Below are 17,522 nucleotides of genomic sequence, written 5' to 3'. Positions count from 1 at the left end.
GCGCAGAGGCCCTCAGGGTCCCAAAAGCGCACACTATCCCAGATAGTTGACACAGATGTCGACACGGAGTCTGACTCCAGTGTCGATGACGATGAGGCAAAGTTGCAGCCTAAAATGATTAAAGCCATCCGTTACATGATTGTAGCAATGAAGGATGTATTACACATTTCTGAGGAAAATCCTGTCCCTGACAAGAGGATTTATATGTATGGGGAGAAAAAGCATGAAGTGACTTTTCCCCCTTCCCATGAATTAAATGAATTATGTGAAAAAGCGTGGGATTCCCCTGACAGGAAGGTGATAGATTCCAAGAGATTACTCATGGCGTATCCTTTACCGCCAACGGACAGGTTACGCTGGGAATCCTCCCCTAGGGTAGACAAGGCATTGACACGCTTGTCTAAAAAGGTGGCCCTGCCGTCTCCGGATACGGCCGCCCTAAAGGATCCTGCTGATAGAAAGCAGGAAGCTATCCTGAAGTCAGTTTATACACATTCTGGCACACTGCTGAGGCCAGCAATTGCTTCGGCCTGGATGTGTAGTGTGGTAGCTGCATGGACGGATTCTCTGTCTGAGGAGTTAGATACCCTGGACAGGGACACTGTTCTACTGACCCTGGCACATATCAAGGACGCTGTCCTATATATGCGGGATGCCCAGAGGGACATTTGCCTGCTGGGCTCTAGAGTTAACGCTATGTCCATTTCTGCCAGAAGGGTCCTGTGGACTCGGCAATGGACAGGGGATACCGACTCTAAAAAACACATGGAGGTTTTACCTTATAAGGGTGAGGAATTGTTTGGGGACGGTCTCTCGGACCTCGTTTCCACAGCTACGGCTGGGAAGTCAAATTTCTTGCCTTATGTCCCTCCACAACCTAAGAAAGCACCGTATTACCAAATGCAGTCCTTTCGTTCTCAGAGGAGCAAGAAGGTCAGAGGTGCGTCCTTTCTTGCCAGAGGCAGGGGTAGAGGAAAAAAGCTGCACCACGCAGCTAGTTCCCAGGAACAAAAGTCTTCCCCCGCTTCCACTAAGTCCACCGCATGACGCTGGGGCTCCACAGGCGGAGCCAGGAGCGGTGGGCGCGCGTCTCCGACATTTCAGCCACCAGTGGGTTCGCTCACAGGTGGATCCTTGGGCTATACAAATTGTGTCTCAGGGATACAAGCTGGAATTCGAGGTGATGCCCCCTCACCGTTTCCTGAAATCGGCCTTACCAGCTTCCCTTATGGAAAAGGAGATAGTGGTTGAGGCAATTCACAAACTTTTTTTCCAGAAAATGGTGGTAGAGGTCCCCCCCCCTTCAACGGGGAAGGGGCTACTACTCCACTATGTTTGTGGTACCGAAACCGGACGGTTCGGTCAGACCCATTTTAAATTTAAAATCCCTGAACTTTTATCTGAAGAAATTCAAGTTCAAAATGGAATCGCTCAGAGCGGTCATTGCAAGCCTGGAGGAAGGGGATTTTATGGTGTCGCTGGACATCAAGGATGCTTACTTGCATGTCCCCATTTATCCGCCTCATCAGGAGTACCTCAGGTTTGTGGTACGAGACTGTCATTACCAATTCCAGACGTTGCCGTTCGGCCTGTCCACGGCACCGAGAGTGTTTACCAAAGTGATGGCGGAGATGATGGTGCTCCTTCGGAAGCAAGGGGTTACAATTATCCCATACTTGGACGATCTCCTCATAAAGGCGAGGTCCAGGGAGCAGTTGCTGATCAGTGTAGCACACTCTCAGGAAGTGTTGCGTCAGCACGGCTGGATTCTGAACATTCCAAAGTCGCAGCTGATTCCTGCGACGCGTCTGCCCTTCCTGGGCATGATTCTGGACACAGACCAGAAGAAGGTGTTTCTCCCGGAGGAGAAGGCTCAGGTGCTTGTGACTCTGGTCAGAGACCTCCTAAAGCCAAAACAGGTGTCAGTGCATCACTGCACACGAGTCCTGGGAAAGATGGTGGCGTCTTACGAAGCCGTTCCATGCGAGGATCTTTCAGTGGGATCTGCTGGACAAGTGGTCCGGATCGCATCTTCAGATGCATCGGATGATCACCCTGTCCCCCAGGGCCAGGGTGTCTCTTCTGTGGTGGCTACAAGGTGCTCACCTCCTCGAGGGCCTCTGATTCGGCATACAGGACTGGGTCCTGGTGACCACGGATGCAAGCCTCCGAGGGTGGAGGGAAGTCACTCAAGGAAGAAACTTCCAAGGGTTGTGGTCAAGTCAGGAGACTTGTCTGCACATCAATATCCTGAAACTAAGGGCCATATACAACGCCCTGAGTCAAGCGGAGCCTCTGCTTCGAAACCAACCAGTGCTGATTCAGTCAGACAATATCACGGCAGTGGCCCATGTAAACCGCCAGGGCGGCACAAGAAGCAGGGTGGCAATGGCAGAAGCCACCAGGATTCTTCGGTGGGCGGAGAATCACGTACTAGCACTGTCAGCAGTGTTCATTCCGGGAGTGGACAACTGGGAAGCAGACTTCCTGAGCAGACACGACCTCCACCCGGGAGAGTGGGGACTTCATCAGGAGGTCTTCACGCAGATTGCAAATCGATGGGGACTGCCACAGGTGGAGTGGACGCACTAGTTACACCGTGGGTGTTCCAGTCGGTCTATGTGTTTCCTCCTCTTCCTCTCATACCAAAGGTGCTGAGAATTGTAAGAAGAAGAGGAGTGAGAACAATACTCATTGTTCCGGATTGGCCAAGAAGAACTTGGTACCCGGAATTGCAAGAAATTATCACAGAGGACCCGTGGCCTCTGCCTCTCAGACAGGACCTGTTACAGCAAGGGCCCTTTCTGTTCCAAGACTTACCGCGGCTGCGTTTGACGGCATGGCGGTTGAACACCGGATCCTAGCAGAAAAGGGCATTCCGGAAGCAGTTATTCCTATGCTGATAAAGGCTAGGAAGGACGTGACAGCAAAACATTATCACCGTATATGGCGAAAATATGTTGCTTGGTGTGAGGCCAGGAAGGCCCCTACAGAGGAATTCCAACTGGGTCGATTCCTGCACTTCCTACAGCCGGGGGTGACTTTGGGCCTGAAATTAGGGTCCATAAAGGTCCAGATTTCGGCCCTATCCATTTTCTTTAAAAAAGAACTGGCTTCACTGCCTGAGGTTCAGACGTTTGTTAAGGGAGTGCTGCATATTCAGCCTCCTTTTGTGCCACCAGTGGCACCTTGGGATCTTAACGTGGTGTTGAGTTTCCTGAAATACCACTGGTTTGAGCCACTTAAAACGGTGGAACTAAAGTATCTCACGTGGAAAGTGGTCATGCTGTTGGCCCTAGCCTCAGCTAGGCGTGTCAGAATTGGCGGCTTTGTCATGTAAAAGCCCCTATCTGGTTTTCCATATGGACAGGGCAGAATTGCGAACTCGTCCGCAGTTTCTGCCAAAGGTGGTGTCAGCGTTTCATCTGAACCAACCCATTGTGGTGCCTGCTGCTACTCGTGGCTTGGAGGATTCCAAGTTGCTTGATGTAGTCAGGGCTTTGAAGATCTATGTTGCTAGGACGGCTGGAGTCAGGAAGACTGACTCGCTGTTTATTCTGTATGCATCCAACAAGCTGGGTGCTCCTGCTTCAAAGCAAACCATTGCTCGCTGGATCTATAACACGATTCAGCAGGCTCATTCTGCGGCTGGATTGCCGCATCCAAAATCAGTAAAGGCCCATTCCACAAGGAAGGTGGGCTCTTCTTGGGCGGCTGCCCGAGGGGGTCTCGTCATTACAGCTTTGCCGAGCTGCTACTTGGTCGGGTTCAAACACATTTGCAAAGTTCTACAAGTTTGATACCCTGGCTGAGGAGGACCTGGTGTTTGCCCATTCGGTGCTGCAGAGTCATCCGCACTCTCCCGCCCGTTTGGGAGCTTTGGTATAATCCCCATGGTCCTTACGGAGTCCCCAGCATCCACTAGGATGTTAGAGAAAATAAGAATTTACTCACCGGTAATTCTATTTCTCGTAGTCCGTAGTGGATGCTGGGCGCCCGTCCCTAGTGCGGACTTTCTGCAATACGTGTATATAGTTATTGCTTGATAAAGGGTTATGTTATGTTGGCATCCATTGGTTGATGCTCTGTTGTTTGTTCATACTGTTAACTGGGTAAGTTTATCACAAGTTATACGGTGTGATTGGTGTGGCTGGTATGAGTCTTACCCTGGATTCCAAAATCCTTTCCTTGTAATGTCAGCTCTTCTGGGCACAGTTTCCTTAACTGAGGTCTGGAGGAGGGGCATAGAGGGAGGAGCCAGTGCACACCAGATAGTATTAAATCTTTCTTTAGAGTGCCCAGTCTCCTGCGGAGCCCGCTATTCCCCATGGTCCTTACGGAGTCCCCAGCATCCACTACGGACTACGAGAAATAGAATTACCGGTGAGTAAATTCTTATTTTTAGCTAGGGTATTCAGACGCTCCTTCAGCTTTGCCCTGTAGCCTGCAAAACCTGTGCCATCGCTTGCTCCATGTGTGAGGGCTGCCACGAGGCGGGGCGGGTTACGAGCGGCAGCCATTTTGTCAGTTTGCTATGTGTCAGTCAAGTCCGGTGTATCGTTATGTGTATAGAGCTTGCCTATCCCTATCGCCCCTGTGTATTTTAGCTAGGGTATTGTGACGTTCCTTCAGCATTGCCCTGTAACTTGCAAAACCTATGCAGTCACTGGCTCAATAGTTGAGGGCTTCCATGAGGCAAGGGGTCATAGGTGGTAGCCATTTCAATCGAGTCTGGCCTGCTACAGAATTATATGTGTACTGTACGGTGCATAGAACCTTATCCTTTGTAGCCGCTGTGTATTTGACAGCAGATACGCTCCTGCGGCTTTGCCCTGCTTTATGTAAAACTTGTGTGCACACTTCTATTGAATGTGAAAGTATAGTACAGTACGATAGATACAAAAATAACAAAATTAATACAGTGTCAGGAAAAAATTAACATGCCTTTGCACTTTGGGAATCGAACCCGGGACTCTAAGCATTGGAAGGCACACTTCACCACTCGTCACTTCGCCGAATGACAGATGCATAAGCCCATTGGTTTTCATTATGCCGTAATGGCTACGGTATTTGGACGCTTACATATCCCTAACATCAATAGACCACACTGTACCTGTAACACGTTCATTTGCGTCTGGTTTTATTTGTTGATTTGTCTGTGGGATTTGGATGCTCACATATTCCTAACGTTAATACTGTGGCTTTATCAAGCTCATTTGCGTCTGTATATACTGTACTACTGTATCTGCGTCTGTACACTGTAGTATACTGTATGACATACTGTAGCACATTGTAGCGTAATGAAACGCACCAGTAAAGTAGTTCTTACTATATATTCGGTATTGTATTTTAGACCACACGCATGCGCAATGGTGATTTTAAAAAGCGACATCTGGTGGATGATCACAGGTATTACACTTAAAGGTAACAGCAAACGCTCTGTGCACCTCCCTATGACTAGACACGCCTCCTTGCGCCCAGGCACGCTGCGTATGCCCGATCGCGCTCTGTGCACCTCCCTATGACTAGACACGCCTCCTTGCGCCCAGGCACGCTGCGTATGCCCGATCGCGACTAGCGCCTCAGCCAGCCAAGATAACGGAGGCTCCACCTGTACATTACAAGTAAAGGGTTGTCTATCAGTAATGTAGATCTTCAAATTATGGGTGTGATTCCTTTTACGTGCGTGAAGTCCTGCCACAGAATATTCCAAGGTTGGGAGGTATGGGGAATGTGCTGCCTTTCACTACAGCCTGCTGCCCAGCCTCTATATGGGTGATTTTCCCTGTAGTGCAGCTCCCCAGAGCCTGCTTCTCCACAGCCACCAGCCTCAGCTCTCCCATCAGCCTCCGTTTCCTTTACTCTGCATACTGACCTTCTGTTGGCGCCAAAGGGCCTCCTTTTATGCCCTCCTGGGCGCAGATTCTTGCCAGCTTGTTACATCTGCCCCCCCTGCAGTGCACATGGTTTTGCCCAATTGCTAACAAACTTGCTGCTGCGATCAACTCAGAATTACCCCCAATACCAGGAGGACCAGGGGGCTACATTAGTAATATCCCTTTTACACATTGATCAATTGTCTGTGTGTTATTCAGCTGAAATACTAGTAGCAGTTAACGTACAATGGGGCTAATTCAGACCTGATCGCACTCTAGCGGTTTTTGCAGCGCTGCGATCAGGTCAGAACTGCGTATGCACTGCAACGCACAGGCACGTTGCACGTGTACAAAGCGGATTGTTGTAGTGCGATGGGTTTTACAAAGAATCCATTCGCACAGCCGATCGCAAGGTGATTGACAGGAAAAAGGCATTTCTGGGTGGCAACTGACCGTTTTCTGGGAGTGGTTGAAAAAACGCAGGCGTGTCCAAGCGTTTGCAGGAGGGTGTCTGACGTCAATTCTGGTCACGGACAGGCTGAAGTGATCGCAGCGGCTGAGTAAGTTCTGGGCAACTCAGAAACTGCACAAAGTTTTTTTTTTTGTACCGTTCGGCTGCACATGCAATCGCACACTTGCACAGCTAAAATACACACCCAGGTGGGCGGCGACTATTCGAACGCTGGACTGCAAAAAAACGCTAGCAAGCTATCAGGTCTGAATTAGGCCCAATGTCTACCACATTTAGAATGTATGGACTGCATTACACTTGTGTGGATGCTAGGATTTCAACACAGGGTAATGGCTAGTGAGGTCACAGCAGCTTAACAGGCTGCAGTCTCATCTTTTTGCCCTAAATCTGATCCCAGGCTTCAGCTTTGAGGCAGGATATTCTGCAGTCAACACCTACCTGGCACAGGATCGATTACACCAGACCTTGCATAAGTCAATGGGTTTTTTTCCCTCAGAATCCTTAGCGTGGACATCTGCTCCGGCTTCCACCAAGACCGCCATGCAATCCTCCAGACCCTCAGTGGCTGCTTTGTGAAGAGCAGTCACGTTGTTCTTGCATTGTCTAATTAAACAGAATAGATAAATGAGTGGTATCTTATATTACACAATAAATCTGGTCAAAGCAGCCTCTCGTGCCCAATAAGGAGAAACATATTAGTATAAGTGCCTGGGATTGGCGCTCAGGAAACCATAAAGATGTGATTTTTCAGAATTTGCTTCAACAAAATAAGGAGGCATCCGAAATAGCGGTATAAAATACCCCATATGTACTGCAACATGTTATCCAGTCCTGAGCTGCGTTGATTGGATAACGTTACAAACCTGGGGTTACCTGCACTCAGGGCCGGAATAAGGCTGGTGGAGGCCCCCACTACTGAAATTGCTGCCCAAGACAACCCAAGCCCCCCTCCCTTGCGAGAAACACACTCTTAACTCCACCTGGATATCACGGAGCAGCAGCCTGGCCAGGTATAGCTCCGGAGCAGCACACGCCGGTGGCTCACAGTCAGTGTCTTTGATGATTTCCCTACACTATCCCGTGAGACCAACTGTACACCGAGCTCCTCCACAGCTGCTGCTAATGAATACCTGAGCTCCGAAAGGAGACTTCTTCGATGGTAAAAGCAGTCTGTGGTTGCCCCGGGACGACCGCCCCTTTCGCCCCTCCCTTAATTCAGCCCTGCCTGCACTTTGAACCTGGATCACGTATCTAAGTGTTCTGCAGTGGGGCCAAGCTGTCCAGCCCCAGACCGCTTATTTCTTAAGCCCAGCAATAGCCCACTGCAGCATCATAAGGGGATGAGATGGAAAAAAACTTTATTGATAGTGCTGGGCCTCCTTATTTTGCTGAAGCAAATGCTGTGCTTGTAGTTTTGTGTCATTTTTTTTATTTTATTTATTTTATTTTATTTATTAACAGTTTCTTATATAGAGCAGCATATTCCGTTGCGCTTTACAATTAGAACAACAGTAATAGAACAAAACTGGGTAAAAACAGACAGACATAGAGGTAGGAAGGCCCTGCTCGCAAACTTACAATCTGTAGGAAAATAGGCATGGATACATAAGGATAGATGCTACCTATTGCATAATGGTCCACCAGATTGCTAGGTTCTTAATGAGTTGTATGATGATACCCCACGAAGTTATCCAAGTGTCAGGAGGGTGTGAGACTAAAGAAAGACAAGATATGTGATGTTATGAATACTCTACAGAGGATGTAATTAGATAGGGAAGCACTGAAGGTTATGTGGGTGGGTCTGGAATTTGATAGGCTTGTCTGAAGAGGTGAGTTTTCAGGGAACATTTAAAGGTTTGGAGACTAGAGGCAAGTCTTATTGTGCGTGGGAGGGCATTCCACAGAGTGGGTGAAGCCCGGATAAAGTCCTGTAATTTTGAGTGTGAACAAGTAATGCGTGTGGATGAGAGACGTAGATCTTGTGCAGAGCGGAGAGGTCGGGTAGGGAGATATTTTGAGATGAGTGAAGAGATGTATGTTGGTGCAGTTTGGTTAATAGCCTTGTATGTGAGTAAAAGTATTTTATATTTAATACGGTAGAATACCGGTAACCAATGGAGGGACTGACAGACCGTATGTTTTTATATACGGAATAAATCCTCTTTGTACCTGTTCCCAGTGTACTGTATGTTATACCCCTGCTAGGGCATTCTATTAGGAACATATTACATGTTTATTGGTTTTTCCCTTATATTTGGGTATAATCGGATTGCAAAATCACTTTAAGAACATTGTTATGATTTCCTAAGCCCCAATCTCAGACACTTATATACCTGTTGGTTACTGTCTAATTAAATACAATTAATATTTTTAAGTTTTGTTTTTATTTTTCAGAGAAGAGAATCCATCCTCCATACAGTAGTACTCTGGTAAAAGAGGAAATTGTGGGCTAATGAAGTGTACAGTATGTTGGGGTGAGCCGAAAGTTACTCATAATACGAGTATTAAAGCTATAGTTTATTGTTTAGGTGTCCATAGGTAAGTGCCATTACAAATATTTCTATATCACAGTGTGACCCGGTGTTGATCAGGAGCTGGCCCTGGCATTGGGGCAACTGCAGCTGACTGGGGCCCACTGATTTGTAGGCTTTGGCGACAGCATTGTTAGCTATAGCAGGATACAGTGCAGCTGCTTGCTTGTTCAGTCATCAAAGTTGTTTTGACTGACCCGGCGACGGCTGCAGGTGGGTTAATGGAGGACCCGCAGCTGCACACAGAGGATTGGGGCAACGTACTATTGGTAAATTCTATGAGACTCTGAAAAGGGGTGAGAGGAGCACGTGCTGAGCAGTGATTGGAGGAACAAATCACATGCTTTTTTGACCTGTGGAGAATCAGCAGTATCCTCATGGGAGTGACTCATGGTGAGGCTGTGCCGGTTCTGCCGGCTGTCAGAGTGTTGCTCTCAGGCTGCTGTGTCTTCCCCTCCCAGCACCCCTTCTTCAAGTGCTGTTCCTCCCTCTCCCAGTCCCATCACACATTCTCCCAGTCTGTTGTTTCTTCCTCTCCCAGTCCCAGCACCCCTGCTCCCAGTCTGCTGTTCCTTTCAGTCCCAGCACCATAGCCAAATTAAGGGGGGGTCCCAGGTCATACTGTACCCTGGCCCCACCTTTGTCAGGCCCCCCAGACAGAGCACACTGACATCTCTAGCTTTCTCTCTTATGCAGCAGCCAGAATGTGAGCAGGACAGTAGGCAGTGCAGGCAGAGACACAGGAGAATCAGGTTTCATGAGCTACCTATGGAGCTTTCCGACAGAGAGGAGAGAGCTGTAAGTGACACAGGGACCCCAGCTTCTTCTCCTCCCTACCTGGGTGTCTCTGTCATGTGTAACCTGTTACCTATTGAGGGTCTAGAGCAGGCATTCCCAACCACGGTCCTCAAGGCACACCAACAGTGCAGGTTTTAGTCATCAGGCTGCTGCACAGATGGTTAAATCAAAATAACTGAGCTACTAATGAAGTCACCTGTGCTGAAGCCTGGATATCACTAAAACCTGCACTGTTGGTGTGCCTTGAGGACCGTGGTTGGGAATGCCTGGTCTAGAGCAGTGGTTCTCAAACTCGGTCCTCAGGACCCCACACAGTGCATGTTTTGCAGGTAATCCAGCAGGTGCACAGATGTATTAATTACTCACTGACACAATTTAAAAGGTCCGCAGGTGGAGCTAATTATTTCACTTGTGATTCTGTGAGGAGACCTGCAAAACATGCACCGTGTGGGGTCCTGAGGACCGAGTTTGAGAACCTGTGGTCTAGAGTGAGAGACACACAGAGTCCTCCTGAGTCTTGTCCCAATGTGTAAGTAGTACAGAGGCTGCTCATATTCTTGTATGTGATAAGATAAATTATAGTTTTTATTTTTCTATGTGTATTTTAAGGTTAAGTTTTCTTTGTTACACTACAATAAATATTATAAACTAGTTGTCTCTGAATTAGGTGGAGCTATAAACAGTACACAGACATTATTAAACTATTAGTTTAAATCTAATATACACCATTGGTTTAAATTTAAATAAACACAATCCATACATCTCAACATGACCCATTCCAGGAGGTACAAAATGCTCTCTACCTGGACTTCCATCTTAATTTATTATTGTAATCACCTGTGTTGAAACACCTTTCTTATCAATTAAATAGTTCAACATACTGTACTGTCACACCAATCATATATTGAGTCCAGGTAGAGAGCATTTTGTCCCTCCTGGATTGGGTCATATTGGGAGGTATGCACAATCTAATATACACCCCTCCTTCCTCCAGGGCCCCCCTGTCTTAAGTGCCCCAGGCACTCCCAAGGCTTAATCCGGTCCTGCCCAGCACCCCTACTCCCAGTCTGCTGTCCTTTTCCCTCCCAGTCCCAGCACCCCTACTCCCAGTCTGCTGTCCTTTTCCCTCCCAGTCCCAACACCCTTGCTCCCAGTCGGCTGTCTCTTTCCCTCCCGGTGCCGGCACCCCTACTCCCAGTCTGCTGTCTCTTTCCCTCCCAGTCTCAGCACCCCTGCTCCCAGTCTGCTGTCCCCTTCCCTCCCAGTCCCAGCACCCCTGCTCCCAGTCTGGTGTCCCCTTCCCTCCCAGTCCCAGCACCCCTGCTCCCAGTCTGGTGTCCCCTTCCTTCCCAGTCTACGCACCCCTGCTCCCAGTCTGCTGTCTCTTTCCCTCCCAGTCCCAGCACCCCTGCTCCCAGTCTGCTGTCTCCTTCCCTCCCAGTCTCAGCACCCCTGCTCCCAGTCTGCTGTCCCCTTCTCTCCCAGTCCCAGCACCCCTGCTCCCAGTCTGGTGTCCCCTTCCCTCCCAGTCTCAGCACCCCTGCTCCCAGTCTGCTATCTCTTTCCCTCCCAGTCTCAGCACCCCTGCTCCCAGTCTGCTGTCTCTTTCCCTCCCAGTCCCAGCACCCCTGCTCCCAGTAGCAGCACCCCTGCTCCCAGTCTGCTGTCTCTTTCCCTCCCAGTCCCAGCACCCCTGCTCCCAGTCCCAGCACCCCTGCTCCCAGTAGCAGCACCCCTGCTCCCAGTCGGCTGTCTATTTCCCTCCCAGTGCCAGCACTCCTGCTCCCAGTCTGCTGTCCCTTTCCCTCCAAGTCCCAGCACCCCTGCTCCCAGTCGGCTGTCTCTTTCCCTCCCGGTGCCAGCACCCCTACTCCCAGTCTGTTGTCTCTTTCCCTTCAAGTCCCAGCACCCCTGCCCCCAGTCCCAGCACCCCTGCTCCCAGTCGGCTGTCTCTTTCCCTCCCAGTCCCAGCACCCCTGCTCCCAGTCTGCTGTCTCTTTCCCTCCCAGTCTCAGCACCCCTGCTCCCAGTCTGCTGTCTCTTTCCCTCACAGTCTCAGCACCCCTGCTCCCAGTCTGCTGTCTCTTTCCCTCCCAGTCCCAGCACCCCTGCTCCCAGTCTGCTGTCTCTTTCCCTCCCAGTCCCAGCACCCCTGCTCCCAGTCTGCTGTCTCTTTCCCTCCCAGTCCCAGCACCCCTGCTCCCAGTCTGCTGTCTCTTTTCCTCCCAGTCCCAGCACCCCTGCTCCCAGTCGGCTGTCTCTTTCCCTCCCAGTGCCAGCACCCCTGCTCCCAGTCGGCTGTCTCTTTCCCTCCCGGTGCCAGCACCCCTACTCCCAGTCTGTTGTCTCTTTCCCTCCAAGTCCCAGCACCCCTGCTCCCAGTCTGCTGTCTCTTTCCCTCCCAGTCTCAGCACCCCTGCTCCCAGTCTGCTGTCTCTTTCCCTCCCAGTCTCAGCACCCCTGCTCCCAGTCTGGTGTCCCTTTCCCTCCCAGTCCCAGCACCCCTGCTCCCAGTCGGCTGTCTCTTTCCCTCCCAGTGCCAGCACTCCTGCTCCCAGTCTGCTGTCCCCTTCCCCCCCCAGTCCCAGCACCCCTGCTCCCAGTCTGCTGTCTCTTTCGCTCCCAGTCCCAGCACCCCTGCTCCCAGTCTGCTGTCTCTTTCCCTCCCAGTCCCAGCACCCCTGCTCCCAGTCGGCTGTCTCTTTCCCTCCCAGTCCCAGCACCCCTACTCCCAGTCTGCTGTCCTTTTCCCTCCCAGTCCCAGCACCCTTGCTCCCAGTCGGCTGTCCTTTTCCCTCCCAGTCCCAGCACCCTTGCTCCCAGTCGGCTGTCTCTTTCCCTCCCGGTGCCAGCACCCCTACTCCCAGTCTGCTGTCTCTTTCCCTCCCAGTCTCAGCACCCCTGCTCCCAGTCTGCTGTCTCTTTCCCTCCCAGTCTCAGCACCCCTGCTCCCAGTCTGCTGTCTCTTTCCCTCCCAGTCCCAGCACCCCTGCTCCCAGTCTGCTGTCTCTTTCCCTCCCAGTCCCAGCACCCCTGCTCCCAGTCTGCTGTCTCTTTCCCTCCCAGTCCCAGCACCCCTGCTCCCAGTCTGCTGTCTCTTTCCCTCCCAGTCCCAGCACCCCTGCTCCCAGTCGGCTGTCTCTTTCCCTCCCAGTGCCAGCACCCCTGCTCCCAGTCGGCTGTCTCTTTCCCTCCCGGTGCCAGCACCCCTACTCCCAGTCTGTTGTCTCTTTCCCTCCAAGTCCCAGCACCCCTGCTCCCAGTCTGCTGTCTCTTTCCCTCCCAGTCTCAGCACCCCTGCTCCCAGTCTGCTGTCTCTTTCCCTCCCAGTCTCAGCACCCCTGCTCCCAGTCTGGTGTCCCTTTCCCTCCCAGTCCCAGCACCCCTGCTCCCAGTTGGCTGTCTCTTTCCCTCCCAGTGCCAGCACTCCTGCTCCCAGTCTGCTGTCCCCTCCCCCCCCCCCAGTCCCAGCACCCCTGCTCCCAGTCTGCTGTCTCTTTCGCTCCCAGTCCCAGCACCCCTGCTCCCAGTCTGCTGTCCTTTTCCCTCCCAGTCCCAGCACCCCTACTCCCAGTCTGCTGTCCTTTTCCCTCCCAGTCCCAGCACCCTTGCTCCCAGTCGGCTGTCTCTTTCCCTCCCGGTGCCAGCACCCCTACTCCCAGTCTGCTGTCTCTTTCCCTCCCAGTCTCAGCACCCCTGCTCCCAGTCTGCTGTCCCCTTCCCTCCCAGTCCCAGCACCCCTGCTCCCAGTCTGGTGTCCCCTTCCCTCCCAGTCTCAGCACCCCTGCTCCCAGTCTGCTGTCTCTTTCCCTCCCAGTCCCAGCACCCCTGCTCCCAGTCTGCTGTCTCTTTCCCTCCCAATCCCGGCACCCCTGCTCCCAGTCTGGTGTCCCCTTCCCTCCCAGTCCCAGCACCCCTGCTCCCAGTCTGCTGTCCCCTTCCCTCCCAGTCCCAGCACCCCTGCTCCCAGTCTGCTATCTCTTTCCCTCCCAGTCCCAGCACCCCTGCTCCCAGTCTGCTATCTCTTTCCCTCCCAGTCCCAGCACCCCTGCTCCCAGTCTGCTATCTCTTTCCCTCCCAGTCCCAGCACCCCTGCTCCCAGTCTGCTGTCTCTTTCCCTCCCAGTCCCAGCACCCCTGCTCCCAGTCGGCTGTCTCTTTCCCTCCCGCTGCCAGCACCCCTACTCCCAGTCTGTTGTCTCTTTCCCTCCAAGTCCCAGCACCCCTGCCCCCAGTCCCAGCACCCCTGCTCCCAGTCGGCTGTCTCTTTCCCTCCCAGTCCCAGCACCCCTGCTCCCAGTCGGCTGTCTCTTTCCCTCCCAGTCCCAGCACCCCTGCTCCCAGTCTGCTGTCTCTTTCCCTCCCAGTCTCAGCACCCCTGCTCCCAGTCTGCTGTCTCTTTCCCTCCCAGTCTCAGCACCCCTGCTCCCAGTCTGCTCTCTTTCCCTCCCAGTCCCAGCACCCCTGCTCCCAGTCTGCTGTCTCTTTCCCTCCCAGTCCCAGCACCCCTGCTCCCAGTCTGCTGTCACTTTCCCTCCCAGTCCCAGCACCCCTGCTCCCAGTCTGCTGTCTCTTTCCCTCCCAGTCCCAGCACCCCTGCTCCCAGTCGGCTGTCTCTTTCCCTCCCAGTCCAAGCACCCCTGCTCCCAGTCGGCTGTCTCTTTCCCTCCCAGTGCCAGCACCCCTGCTCCCAGTCAGCTGTCTCTTTCCCTCCCGGTGCCAGCACCCCTACTCCCAGTCTGTTGTCTCTTTCCCTCCCAGTCCCAGCACCCCTGCTCCCAGTCGGCTGTCTCTTTCCCTCCCAGTCCCAGCACCCCTGCTCCCAGTCGGCTGTCTTTTTCCCTCCCAGTGCCAGCACCCCTGCTCCCAGTCGGCTGTCTCTTTCCCTCCCGGTGCCAGCACCCCTACTCCCAGTCTGTTGTCTCTTTCCCTCCAAGTCCCAGCACCCCTGCTCCCGGTAACAGCATTCCCTCCTCTCAGCATGGTGCATATACCGTTACAGTCTCCTATAGCAGGAAGTTGGGAGGTGTAGTGTTTGGTGCTTACTGGGTGCTGTCTGTACTAGGGCTAATGGTCTGCTCACCTCGCCTACATAGGGCCTCTATATATAGACATTAGAAACAGGAAAGATTTATGTTTTTATATTCTAGGAGGGACATGGCTCGTCTGAGCACATTTATGTTAGTTGTTTATTTCGCCAATAGCCTCAGGTGATAGTTTGGCGGTGTAGACAGGATCAGTATGAATTACCGGTGTCCGGGATGCCAGCCGGCAGTATGCCGACAGCAAGGAGAGTGCAAAGATTCCCCTTGCGTGCTCGCTGCTCTCGCCACAGGTTCTATTCCCGCTCTATGGGTGCTGTGGACACCTGCGAGTGAGAATAGCCCCTGTGAGCCGGGATACTGGCAGTCGGCATTATTGGCTGTTGGGATTCTGGCGTCGTTATCATGACCGCCGGGATACCAACTGCCGGCAAATGCACTGCATCCCGTGTAGACTGTAGGTGCACCAGGCTATCCCTCTGTGTGTGTATGATGGGGGATGTAGAATATTGAATCTGTGACTGACAAAATCTATGCCATGACTTACGCATTCACATCAGCTCCTTGCTGTAATAAATACCGCACACACGCCAGCGTCCGGACGCCATTTTTTCGATTTAAAACCAAGTGCAGAGGTCTCAATCCAAGCCTGCTGGGAAAGTTCACGTCCATCTTGTGTCCCTCAATGAGCAGCTGCAAGCACTGGAGCTGAGCATGAAGAGCGGCCATGTGCAACGCTGTAAATCCCTGTCCCCAAACACAGAATCATCCATCAGGGACGTCAGTCTCTCCGGGTGTCTATCATCACACTATTATCTGTAAGGTGCCATCATGTGTCCATAGAGAAGTTACAGTAACATAGACAAGCGGTATAAAATAAAAGCTCAGTCATACAGTACAAGGGCACAAACCAAACAGTGGGATAATGAAAACAAAACGAGAGACAGTTCTGCACAGTAACACTCTGTCTCCCCGTACCTGCGTCGACAGCCACCGCACACATGGAAGATAGGCTGAGCAGTGTGTGCCTATCATCAATAAGCCCGCCCCCAGACTCTCATTGGCTGGTTTCACAGGAGTCTGAGGGCGGGCTTTTTGATGATAGGCTGAGCAGTGTGTGCCTGTCTTCCATGTGTGCGACGGCTGTGGATCCCTGGGTAAGGAAGCCAGCACATATGTTACATACAACTTCACATGTATGTTCATATGTGCTGGCCAGCTCCCATCTGCACACTTTGGCCGGCGCTGCAGCCTAAGGGCAGTAACCGCCGCTGCTCCCAATAGGAGCTGCCCTTTGCGATGTCTGGACGGGTGTAGTATGTGATGCCGCCGGTCGGGCTCCCGGTGGCCAGCATACCGGCGCAGGAATCCCGACCGCCGGCATACCAACAGCTGGGCGAGCGCAAATTAGCCCCTTGCGGGCTCGCTGCGGCGCGCCACTTGATTCTCCCTCCAGGTGGGGTCGTGGACCCCCAAGAGGGAGAAAAGCTGTCGGTATGCCGGTGGTCGTGATTCCAGCGCCGGTATGGTGGTCGTCGGGAGCCCGGCCGCTGGCAACCTGAAGACCACCCGTCTGGACTACTGGGTTCTGGCCCCAGGAGTCCCTCTGCACAGCTAAGGCTCAGAAAGGGTTGAGATTACCTAAAGGATTAAAAAAAAAAAGGGCAGACTAGATGGGCCAAGTGGTTATTTGCCATCACATTTTATGTTCCTATGACTCTGCGCCTGCTGGGGGGGATCCGATTGGATCCCTCTCAGAGGACATTGTGGAAAGAAGCTCATAGGCTTCTATAGGGAATCGCCAGTAAAAACTGTCTATACCCACAGCCTCTAAGCCCCAGAATGCATTGCAACAGTTGCTTAGTACATAGGGGAAGTGCCGACAAAGGGCCTAATTCAGCTTGAGTTGTAAAATTACCGTTTTATCAAAACCGCTACTGAAGCTGAATGAGGTCCAAAGTACCCTATGCAGCATCAGGCGCAGTTTCTGCTATAGTTGAACACATTTCAGCTGGGGCCGCCCAACGCAGGGCAAGGCCCCCTAGCATGAGAAAGTCTGTCCCGCCACGTAATCGCATAAAACTATGGACCACCCCTGCCTGGGTAGCCCCGAAAACGGCACCGGCCCATTCTGTTATAAACCGTCCCACCCCCGCAGTGCCGTGTCGCAATCCTGCGAACGCCTCTGCCTGTCAATCAATGTGATTGCATTGGCCAGACTGCGTACACGCAGATCGGGCCCTGTGCGTGTGCACTGGATGGAAATCTGGCATAATGCGATTGCGATGTGACCTGAACGAGGGCCGAAGTCTGGAAACATTACTTTTCAGGGGTTTTTGCTGCAATTTCTCTTTAGTACATCTCTCCCTTTATCGCTCTATATTTAATCCCTTTCCAAATTTTTATACATATGCCCTTTACTACCTACTGTGATGTCAGTGTTCATGTCAGTAACCTGTAATACATCAGTTTTATCTTATAGTGCAATTCAGGGGCTGGGCAGGTAAAGATCATCTCCATAGCAAATTAATTAACTAAATTATTAAACTCCACAAAGCTTCCCCCCCAATCACCGTTCTGTCTGCAAATGATTTTGTGAAATAATATAATGTAGCAAAAGCAGATGGCAGCAGATTACTGGGGGGAGGAAGGGGGGATTAACTGGGTTTTACAGCATTTATCCCACAGCGTTGGGTGTAGTCTGGAAGCAGCGCTGGGCTCCTGGTTATTATGTAATGTGCTGCAGGCAGCTGTTCTGTGACATCTTACTCCTCACCTTTCTGCCTGCAGCTGGGCTCCTGATT

The 17,522-nt window shown here is 52.0% G+C and overlaps 1 protein-coding gene across 2 annotated transcripts in view; it reads right to left on the bottom strand.

Moving 5' to 3' along the window:
* Positions 1 to 17,522, bottom strand: part of ANKRD53 (ankyrin repeat domain 53) — a 152,947-nt gene that overhangs the window by 62,184 nt on the left and 73,241 nt on the right. For both annotated transcript variants that reach the window (XM_063925307.1, XM_063925306.1), the window contains 2 exons: positions 15,266 to 15,465; positions 6,787 to 6,951 (listed from right to left, as the gene is read on the bottom strand). In XM_063925307.1, coding sequence (XP_063781377.1) covers positions 6,787 to 6,951; positions 15,266 to 15,465 — 365 coding nt within the window. The remainder of the gene's footprint in view (positions 1 to 6,786; positions 6,952 to 15,265; positions 15,466 to 17,522) is intronic.

Source organism: Pseudophryne corroboree, chromosome 1, assembly GCF_028390025.1.
Source record: "Pseudophryne corroboree isolate aPseCor3 chromosome 1, aPseCor3.hap2, whole genome shotgun sequence".
Lineage (NCBI taxonomy): Eukaryota > Metazoa > Chordata > Amphibia > Anura > Myobatrachidae > Pseudophryne > Pseudophryne corroboree.
The sequence above is the reverse complement of the archived record's forward strand: the minus strand, read 5'-3'. Positions and strand labels throughout refer to the sequence as shown.